Here is an 11,842-nt window from a genome sequence, read left to right as displayed (position 1 = left end):
TTCAAAATTATAGGATTAAATATAAGTCGAGACCAAACTGAAACATCAAGGAAACTACAATGGTGAAGATTTTACTGTATCCTGGGTTCGAAATATGGAAACTCTCTGACATCACAGCTCATTTTATTCTTTTGAACTGGGTTCCGCAGCTTGAATCGGGTTTCTTGTATCTCTGACTAAATTGCTACCTTGATGGCCACCTACAGTACAAACCAAAAAAACCATTGAATACACGGTTGTGGCCATATGTTCTTATTGATCTCTCGGTGTCAAACACCCCACTGGATATCCATGTAAGCATAATGGAGTTAGAAGATTACCTGCTGGTGTCAATATTCGATCAGCAAAGCCCGCAGCTGGACTAGAATTCCCAGGAACACTTAACCTCCCATGGTATTCTCGCAACAGTGCGTTGTTACTTGCTGCACCGGTTTCAACCTCTCCACTAGGCATGCAACTTTCACTGCCCAGCTTTGCATTAGGTTTTAGTGAGTAGGTTGTTGACCAAGATCCTCCATTTGATCCAGCTAAAGCCATTATAACATCTGCCTGAAAAGAGTAAGTACGGTGGCCACAACAATGTCACGTAATTAACAGCGGAGAGTGAAAAGATATTTGAATTTGTACTATGTTGCTAATAGAAACGATGGTGAAGAAAAGGGAATTATAATTTTTTTTGAAGACATCAATGACAAAGAAACATTCATGATTCTCGTTTCACCTCTACGAAAACAAACTTGATTTCCTAATTCCAGGCTCAAATGTAAGGCACTTGTGTAATGCAGGTGCATTAGGTTTTTAATCTGCTTTTATACATCTAACCGGAGAGGTCCACAGGGCCATTGATGAATAATATATGAAAGAAAATAGCAGTAGGCTACGGGATGGAAACTAGACTTAAGTTTAGATTTGTAATTAATATTTAGGGAGTTCTTAGGAAACTAGACTTAAGTCAAAATCCGCACCATCCATTTTCTTTATCATCATTTAATTTCATCTCTATAAAAAATCAATCAAATTGGAAATTATACATCCATATGTATAAAACAAATCAAAGGTTTTGTTAACAACTAATATTCACACAACCAACTGTCCATTAGTAAGCGATTGTCAATTTGATTGAACTTCTTTTGCAGAGATGATCTTTAAACATGACTAAGAAAACGACCGGTTACAATTATGAGATTTGTACGGTTAAAATATATCAATTACAATTGGATGGACAAGTAGGTGCTGCACCAATGGGATTAACGACGCAAGCCAACTCCTTTTTTTACAAGAATCATTTAAGGGCACTTGTTGATTGGTTGAAATAACAAAGTTTGGTTGAAATAACAAAGTTTTCCCTAATTTCTCTCTCTCCTTGTTCTACTTTCTCTCAGTTTGCCCGACACCGTCCTGGCCTACATGACATAAACAAGTGTACGAGAGACCTTAGGCTACGAGTCTTGGGTAAAATCACAAAAGAACACTCCCAAAGCTTAGGCATACAAGTCTTCAGTCAAACCAAAGATGTAACAATCCCTCCTGACTCTTTCTTAATTTGGCACTCGATCTCACATATAAATCCCTATAAAGGACAATAAAAGGGCCAACACTAACACATTACAACGTAAAAATTACAGCAAATATGACTTCATAAATGATCTACACGGGAAACCACTACTGCATATTTCATGTGTAAAATACCAATGGCTACTCTCTACTGCCGGAATGAGACAGCAACTGAAGAACCTTCCCACACAAAATGAAAATGATTAACAAATGAACTTCCTCACATCAATCATGAAAAGTACCATAGGAGACTCACTATGATGTACTTTTTCTTTGTTACACCCGTCTACATCGTACTTTCCACCGATTTGATATAATAACTTGGAATTTAAGACCATGTCACATTTTTATTACCAACAATGATTGTTTGACTTTCGAAAGCACTCAATAATGAGGACCACTAATCCAACCAAAAATGAAGAATTAATGGAAGTAGCAAAGCTGACCACATTGACAGGTGAAACCAGCACTAATGAGGAAGAAATACACAAAACAGCTCCAGTTCAGGGCCAAAGAGCAGATAAATATCAGGTATGCACTAGTAGAGTCATGCATGACCATAATGAACAAGAAAGTGCGTAACTCTAAACTGCCCCATACCAAGACAAAACACGTTCAGAGTCTTTTACAGCCTTGAAAATTATCTTCATACCCAATTTCAAGGACTTCTAGTCGTTAACTCGTCAATCTCCCGCAACCAAGGACTGACAGGGAAAGCAACTTCCACACAATTTTCAAACAGTATCATGCTAATCCTCGCTAGACATAACCTAATAACTAAAACCTACTCTTTTTTAATGACTCACTCAATACAGACATCTAAAAGGTCGAGCTTATGATAATATCAAGAAACTTATATGGCTACAAAAGAATTCACAAAGCCAAAACTACATTCTCTAGAACACTACGCTATACCTATAAGTTAAGATCAGATCACACCAATTCTGCAATTTACAGATTCCTTATCTGTATGCAATGACTACATAAGTTAGCCAATGTTGATATCTGTAGTATATATTCTTTAAGAGAGATTGTCCACATATATTTGCTATAATAGGATGTATAAACTCATAAATCAAGGGAGCTCACTATACTATAAATCAAGGGATATATAAACTACATTCTTTAAGAAAGCAAACCTTGTTCGGATGGACATTGTCAAAAACATGAGCTTGACCACCATAAAATATGGTCATCTGCCGACCAGCTGAAGTAAATCCATGTTGACTGCCACAAGGGAAGACAAAAGATAAGGCATCAAGTTTTCTCTTGAAAAAAAAAAAAAAAAAAAAAGAAAAGCAAACAAAAGTAACAGATATGTACTATTTCTTGTGTAATTAGATTTACCTTGGATTAGAAGGTTCTGACTCTAAATTATGAGTCCCAGATTTCTGCCTGCTGCCACTTGGTAGCACCCCAGACGAGTTTCTTTCAGGAGCATCACTGCTGGCATTAATGGAACTCAAAATTCCCGGGCCTTTAATTCCAGTTCTAGATCCCTCATCTGCTGCTGATTGAGAGATATTGTTTGGAATGGCATTGGCATCCCTAAATCGGTTTGAAGGTAATTGATGCACCATGGGTACAAACTGACCCCCTCGTGAAGGGTACTGTACTGCAGCACCCATATTCATAGGACTAGGTCGTTCCCATTTGGTGTCAACTCTACCACCAAGTGGAGGCTGAAAAATCAGAGAACCAGAAGTTGGCCTCGGTGGCTGTGTAGCAAAGACTGCTTCATCGTCATTGGACCTTCTAGGTCGTTCTCCCCCTGGTCCATTTCGAAGCATCTGATTTCAGGATAACTAAAACGCATCAGATGAGAAAAACATAGGTGGGGCGTTTTCTTTATGTAAGTATAGGATAAAAGTATTGTATGATGTCACACTAACACCTTCATCAAATGCGAGCTCTCAAGGTGATCAGGACCGGTATGAGGGACACCATCTCTGGATGAACCCATAAAAGTCGAGTCTGAATTACTCCGTTTACTTCCTAGTACCCTGTTACTCATCTCAAGCCCAGATACATCGCTCCTATGGCCATAGAACGGAACCCCCTCAAGATGGTTTCCAGCGTGCCTTTCTACCAAATTTAATGAGACAACAAATCAAAATCTAATCCAACCCAGATAAGAATGACAAGTACTGTATGTGTGTTAACATTTCAGTTATACAATCATAACAGATAAGCTCAAGATCAGTAGTTAACATTCATTCACCGAAATCCCAGATGAAAAGGTCAATAATATAAAATAAACGTCATCATAAACATATGCTCATCCGACAAGTCTCACTTTGTAATGATAACTTTTGATAAACACACTCAACTTTTTCACTCCCACGATAACCACATCAAAACCCGAAAAAGCCCCGCCACATTTGTAAATGGTAACAAACACACAAAACCATTTCAGCATCAAGTTTCTCAAGCCTAATTTCAAATGCTCCAATAATACACAAATTAAGAGAGCTAACAAAGGCAATGAGGGGAAATCAAGTGAAAAACTTGCCCTTGATTCAACCTATCCATACAAATTTAATAAATGAAAAGCATAGAGGAAAAAGAGAAAGCCCACAACAGCTACCAAACTCCTCACTGACTTCAGTAACTAATCCATAACATATAAAGTTATAAACCCACTCCCATCTTTCTCATTTTCATTTACACAAGCAATCCAAAACAACAACAAAAAGACAGCCCCTCAAAAAAAAAAAAAAAAAAAAAGGGTAAAGAAATGAACTTTATCAACCTGATTACAAAAATGATATAAAAGCAATTATATTTAAGCAAAAAAAAAAAAAAAATTATGGGTTTTTGTTCTGAACTCAAATAAAAGCACAGGGGTTAAAAAAGCAGCTTTTTTTACCAAATGGGGACAAACTCACCGGAACCCAGATCAGAGGTGGTAGAAATGGGGCCCCGGCCGCCGCCGGAGGAAGCCCCAAGGGAAGCGGAGGCCGAGGGAGAAGGCTCAGAGAGCCTGCAATCGGTGGAGGCTTTTGCTGGCAAAAGCACAGGGGAATCTCCAGGCTTCATGCCCAGAAAGTCATGGAAGATGGTGTGCTTCCCCAGCTGCTGCTCCTCTAGCTTCTGCTTCCCCGGCTGCTGTTTTTGCTGTTGGCCGCTAAGAGTTGTGGCATTGTTGTTGGGGATGCCTTGCTGGGCCATTTTCAGAACAGCCATTCCATCTCCATCCCCATTCCACCACTCTGCATAGCTGCTGCTTATTTGCTAGCTAGAGAGATGGTGTTTTTGTGAAAAGAGAAGAAAAGGAGAGCTCGATTTTCAGAAAAGGAAAAAGAATGAGGACTTTAAAAGAAAAAGAGGGAATCTTGGGGGCTCTTACATGAGCAGAGACCGAGGAGGAAGAGAGAGAGAGACAGAAGCAATTAAAAGCAAAAGGTTCTTGTGCAAGTGCTGTGGCTTGTGCTTGGTCTTTTCTGAGTCTCCACTCTCTAAAGATTAAATGGGGTGTTTGTCTGAGTGTGTGGGTGTTGTTGGGTTGTTTGGTTGTGGGGGAATATATGTCGGGGTTGGAAGTGTCTTTTTCTAGGGAACTAATTAAAATGGTTTGAATATTTTTGAGTTTTAATTAAAATAATAAAAATATATTGTAAGTAAATAGTATTATGAATAACTTTTAAATGTGTTAAACGCGAACAGTATTAGGAGTGTTTTGTTAAGACTCTCTTTTTATTGGCAATTATTTGATAATGTTAAGAAAATCATCTCTAAAGTAAGACTCTCTATAGATTCTCAAGCACCTCATATTTTTTGTATAATATTTTATAATGTTAGCACAAAAATTAACGTTAAACTATAAGGTGGCAGATAGTTTAAGAAAAAGGCTCACTTTGAGAGAGTTTCCTTTAGGATGTCTCTTTCTGCTGAGTAAGAGCGTCTCCAACAATTTTTATAAGGGTTAATCTCAGTTTACTACTCTAAAGTTTGTTGGTTTTTAAACATTTCGTACATCAAGTTTTTTTTTCATCCCAACCTGAAGTTATAATTCTGTGACACTTTCATACTTCTATGAGTTTGATTGTTAATTTGTCTGTTAACGAATGACGTGGCGCCAATATGGATAATGACTGGACACCACTTATCAATTTAGCACCACATGGACATTATAAAAAATAAAAGGGTAAAGTACAAAAAACTACCTTAACTATTGGCGTCACGACACTTTCATACCGCATCTTTTAAAATTGACAATATCATACCTCATCTTTAGAATTTGGTCGAATGTTATACCTCCGTTAGCTTGTCCGTGAATTAGTCAGTTAAATGTTGACATGGCTTAATCCAGGGCCCAGTTCCTCGCCCAGATGGATTCCACGTGGCACCACACCCAATGTTTTCCTACCAAATGGCATCCAGGTCAGAAAATATATTTGGTTTCTTTTTTTTTTTTGGTAATTTGAATTCTCCCGCCAAACAAAAAAAACATGTGATATACCATTTTAAGCACAGATTATCATCCTTAAGCACAAATTATATCATCCTTGACCTCAAATTTGAAAAATCTCACCCAAAAATAATGATATAACCACAACAACAACAACAAAACAAGTGTATTCAAGCACAAACTACTCATCATTTGCAAGAAAAATATGGAATAGACCAAATTAAGCATAAAACCTCCTTAATTATCCAGAAATTGTTAAACCTATTAAAAAAACTAACAGAATTCATCTAGCATCTCCAACCAACATTACAAAACCTACTGAATTCATAAAAACCTGCTACATCATCATCCATTCAATTCACAAAAGACCCATAAGATGCATAAAACATGTTCTAACTTTACAATTCCTTTACAAAAAACAACCATCTGTGCAAAAAAAACATGGTTGTGGCTGAGTTGGTTGGTATTCTGTGCTTGGTGCCTTTGGATGATTCAGTTAGTGGATTGCTTGGTCTTTCTCTGCTTGGTGCTTCTAGGTGATTCAGCTACTGATTGTGATGCCTAAATCCAAAATTCATTTAGAGACCAAGAAAGCTTTTTAACTAAATCCAAATGTTTTACAACTAAGGAAATGGTTAAGTTTTTACCTTTGTTTTCCTTGTCCTCTTTTTAGGTGCAGTTTGTCATAGAGCAGATGTGGATGCCTACAAAGTAGAAAATGATGTTAAAGGATTAAGAGTGTAATATGATGTTAAAGGATTTAAAAAACCATATAAAGTAGAAAATGTTACCTGTTTGTCCCTTGGAGGAAGATGTCTATGATGGGTTCTTGCATTATGACCTTCCTTTTTGCATATGGTACATTTCAAAATGCCTTACCCTTTCTTTCCTAGCTAAAGTGGTTGAGGAAGACCTTGAGGATTATTGGTTGGGTTTGTGGGAGTTTGTTCACCCTTATTGTCCCTCTCAGTAGCTTCCTTGTTTCTCTTTTTCCTCGGCCTTCCAGATTGCCTTGTATATGTAGGAGTCAATATTGGTGGTTTATCAGTTTCCTCCCACAAAGACATCTCATTCATCGGCATTACTAAATGAGAATACACCTTCAAGTACCGCACCTTTGAATAATAAGCATCGACATAGTTCTCCCGTTTTTCTCTCTTGAAATTTATGGCCGATATTGCATGGTTGCATGGGATTTCTATGAAGGCATACTTTCTGCAAGAACAGGTCTTCTCAACCAAGTCAACCACATATTGCTCCTCCCCTCTAGCATCAACTTGAAATTTAGAGCCCCCTGACCATTGTGCAATGCACCTGCCACTTTGAATTTTGGCTTCCTCCAACTTTTTCTTGATTTTAGGATAGAGATCTCCAACTTTGTTCACCATTATATCTCTTCGCATCTGAATTCTCTTCATCAAGAGTGTGTGAATAAGGAGTAACATGGTGACAATAGGCTTTTGTCTTGGTATAAGTATGATAGCATTGAAACTTTCACAGAGATTGTTCAGCAACATGTCACATTTGGGATGTGTTTCAAAATGGGACTTGCTCCAATGATGTGCAGGCAACTTCACCAACCAATCATAGGCCTTTTCATTGAGCTTCTTCACCCATTGCTTTTTTGAAGTAGGGAACTGTTGTTGTTTTGGCTATTGACCACAAAGCATCCTTCAATGTTTTCCCTTTGAATAGATTTATGAAATTGATATACAAATGTCTCATACAAAATCTATGGTGGGAATTAGGGAGGACTTTTTTAAAGGTCGGAATTAACCCCTTTTGTTGATCACTGATAAATGTCTATCCCCTTTTGATTGACAATCCCAACATCAACGGCCAATAACTCTAAGAACTAAATCCAACTAGACTTATTCTCCATTTCTACAACTGCATACGCTATAACCCATGTTCCATCATTTGGGTTAATGCCAACAGCATAAACTAGTTGATCTCCATATACACTTTTTAAATGACACCCATCTAATCCTATCAATGATCTGCACCTTAACTTAAACCCCTCTTTACAAGCCCTAAGCACACATATATCATTTGGAACCTCCCCCTATCCAACTTCACCTTCCTTGTGCTTCTAGGGTTAGTCTTCTTCATTTTCTCAGCAAAGTCCCACAACTTTGTGTACTGCTCTGCATGTTTTCCCTCAATGATCTTTAAAGCCCTATCTAAATCCTTGTAAGCCTTCCTCTTTGTACAACCGTGATGCCACTCTGATTCGATAGTTGCCAAAAAGGAATCCACAGGCCATTTGGGATTCAGTTTTATCATGTCCATGTACAAATCAGTTAGCAAATAGGACTTCCTGTTCTTGTTTACCCAAGTTCTCCCACATGTGTGTTCATCAAGTATGGTCTTGATCTGTATGTTGTTCTAACCATACATTTTTCCAGCACAACACTTCCAAGGGCACCCTTTTACATACTTTGCTATGACTTTCAATTTCTCATTGCTAGGAAAATGGATTTCTCCATATCCATTCACTGGGGAAGACATAATGACATCTCCCTTGAATTGGACATGATCCCTGAAAATAAGCTCGAGTGTAAAAGTGGGATTCTTCATGTCTGTTTTCTCATTGAACTCTGGAAATCGGGCATGTTTTTTGCCTCATTCATCATTCGAATAGTGTACACTCTCAAGAGCATAGAGTTATAGTCTAGATCATCAACCACATTTTGTTCCACATTTGCAATATCAAATTCTTCTTCCCTTTGCTCTTCTTCTCTTTCCCGGCTTTGCTTAGATTGCCTTGCACTTCTTTGCTCAGAATCTCTTTCATCAAACTTGGAAAACACTGGGTTATCAGCATCACTCTTATATTCACTCTCTTCAAGGTCACTATCATCTTCTTCAGTAGCTTCTTCATTCTCTTCTTCAACATTTCCCTCCAAACTAATAGGTACATCAAAGAATACTTCAGTATCCCCTTCGCCTACATCTCCCTCAGTATCCTCTTCTCCTACCTCAGCCATAGATTTCCCCTTACTCTTCTCTGGCCATTCACAATTTTTCTCTTTCTAACCATTCCCTTCTTTAGCATTTATCTATTCTACCTCAGTCACACATGTTTGCACTATTTGAGATGTGCAACAATCATCTACTTCTGGCCCTTCAATAGCCAGCAAGTCCTTATATTATTTTTAGTTTAAGTGTTGTTGGCCCAACATCCTCCTCTGAACTACTTATCTCCTCAATAACCACTTTACTTGGACATGTCACTTCCATGGACTTCAAAAATTGTTGCTTTTGGGTTACGGCTTCTTCTGTCGTCAATTCTTCGATGTACATCTCAATTACTTTATCTTTTGGAACAAAATTGCACATGGACTGAACATCGGAATCACGTTGAATCTGCTTCAAACCATTGGAAAGGTCCATGTTGGGAATCTTGAAATAATAGTTCATGAACTGCTCAATGTATTTAACTGCCTCCACCATATCATCTATCACCGGCAGTTACGTGAGGTCTTTATCACAGTTATCTATATATGTCACTTTTCCCCCAACATAAATGTCATAACTTATCTCCCTACCATGATGCAATTCAATAGAGAATAGTTCTGGAAAAAATGAAATTCACAAAAACAAACCCTAATTAAAAGCCAACAACAAACATAAGCAATTGCATTTTAACCTAACAAACCATTCTATATGCAACTAATGCACAATATTCTATATGCAACTAATTGCATTTTAAAAGCCAACAACAAAAAACAAAGCACAACATTCTATATGCAACTATATGCAATTGCAACAAAACACAACTATATGCAAACAGCCAAAGCACATTAACCATTTCTCAACAACAATAAACCAAGCAACAAACCACCTTATCTTCACAAGAATAAACAAAGCAACAAACACACTATCCAACCACCTTATCTTCACAACAATAAACAAAGCAACAAAGCAACCAACCCATTATCCAACAACTCAGTAACCATTTTGAATTAAGAAAGCATAAACCACCTTTTCAAACAAGAATAAACAATGCTAGAAGAATAAACAAAACCCACTTTTAACCCATTCCAACACCGTAGGAACCATTTCGAATTAACAAAGCATAAATCCACCTTTTCAAACAAGAATAAACAATGCTAGAAGAATAAACAAAACCCACATTTAACCCATTCCAACACCTCAGGTACCATTTCGAATTCACAAAGCATGAACCCACATTTTCAAACAAGAATAAACAAAAAAATAAGTCCACTATGCATTTGGAATCATCAAAAGCACAAAAAACTTATAATAGGTAGGCATCGTTTCGTCGGGATCATCACCCGCATACCACCCTATGGCAAATCCTTCGATTTTCCATCGAAGCGAATGTAACCCAGATGAAAGCCCATTCCAACACCAACAAAATCAGGGAAGCGAGTCGACAAGATGATTTGGGTTTTTTGCTGAATTTCTTATCTAATTGATCGAGATTTGGAGTTGCGAGAACTAGGGTTAGGGTTCTTGATTTTCTGGAATTGGGAATGGGGAATTAGATTGACATGATTTGGGTATCGGGGGGAGGGAAACCAATTCGATAAGCACACCTTACAACGTTCCCTTACTTTTTAAAATTTTTTAAATTTAAATTTAAATTTAATTTTTAATTTTAATGGAATATCCACTTATCGTCCTGTGAAAAAGCCACGTGCATTAGGAATCTAGCTGGATGCCATTTGGTGGGAAAACATTGGGTGTGGTGCCACATGGTATCCATCTAGGCGAGGAACTGAACCCCGGATCAAGCCATGTCAGCATTTAACTGACCAATTCACGGACAAGCTAACGGAGGTATAACATTGGACCAAATTCTAAAGATGAGGTATGACATTGTATATTTTAAAAGATGAGGTATGAAAGTGTCGTGATGCTAATAGTTGAGGTAGTTTTTTGTACTTTACCCAAAAGAAAAAAAACAAGAAATTTTAAAATGTTGTAGGCATATTTGATTGAATTGTATTTAGGACTAGAAAGGGATAAGGGGGTCGGCGACAAAAGAGAAAAGAAAGAGATTTAATTGTGATGTGTGTGTTGTATCATCTCATTATGCCTTTATTTATAGTAGTAGGATAGGTTAAATCCTTATCCTAATAGGATTACAACTCTAATAAGATACTAACTACTAAAGGGAATATTCCAAGATATCTCTAGATACACTAGGATTTACACAATCACATTTCTATTCTAAATATAATTGATACACTCCCCCTTGAGTGTGGAAATACTCAAACAAAACATCGCATCAGATCTTCAGCAGATAAGGTAGAATAGTTGATGAAGTTGGTGGCACAACGGGCGAATTATGTGAATCTCTAATATAAAGAAAGTTTGCATAGGAAGTAAAACTCACAGAACCTCGTTATGGTAAAACCTAAGGCAGGTGAAAACCCATAGACTAAGGAGAAAAGTAAGAAGTATGCATAATGTCTAAAACAAATGTCAAACAGGATGAAAGTAGTGAACTCAATGGAGTATGATCATACCATAATGGGTGCTTTATCAAAACCTCGTTAGGTAGCAAAAACCCAATGGGAAAAATGCTCCTAATCGTAGGAAAAAGAGTACGTAAAGATCAAGTTAGTATGTTTCAGGATACTCCCCCTGAGTTAGACAAAACTTCCAAATAAGAGAACTACAAGCAATTCAACTCAAATAATTTACACATACCGATTCTTGGACGAGTTTCTAAAAAGTAGACTTGGGCAATGACTTGGTAAAGAGATCAGCATTGTTTTCCTGGGAATGAATTTGCTTGACTTTAATGTTATAATGTTATGATGTTGTTGTTGCTGATGAGAATAAAAGAACTTCGGTGCTATGTGCTTAGTGTTGTCTCCCTTGATGTATCCCTTCTTTAAC

General features: G+C 37.4%; 1 protein-coding gene across 1 annotated transcript; it reads right to left on the bottom strand.

The window, feature by feature from the left end:
- LOC137718322 (protein TIFY 8-like) lies at window positions 1-5,007 on the bottom strand. Its single transcript, XM_068457846.1, has 6 exons — window positions 4,443-5,007; window positions 3,449-3,639; window positions 2,902-3,344; window positions 2,694-2,781; window positions 321-549; window positions 1-200 (listed from the first exon to the last, which is right to left on the bottom strand). Exons 1-6 carry the CDS (start codon window positions 4,738-4,740, stop codon window positions 124-126), a joined length of 1,326 nt encoding a protein of 441 aa, XP_068313947.1. The 5' UTR covers window positions 4,741-5,007; the 3' UTR covers window positions 1-123.
- Window positions 5,008-11,842: the final 6,835 nt, after the last annotated feature.

Source organism: Pyrus communis, chromosome 15 (genome assembly GCF_963583255.1).
Source record: "Pyrus communis chromosome 15, drPyrComm1.1, whole genome shotgun sequence".
Taxonomy (NCBI): Eukaryota; Viridiplantae; Streptophyta; class Magnoliopsida; order Rosales; family Rosaceae; genus Pyrus; species Pyrus communis.
Note: the sequence above shows the minus strand (reverse complement) of the source record. Positions and strands in the feature narration are given on the sequence as shown.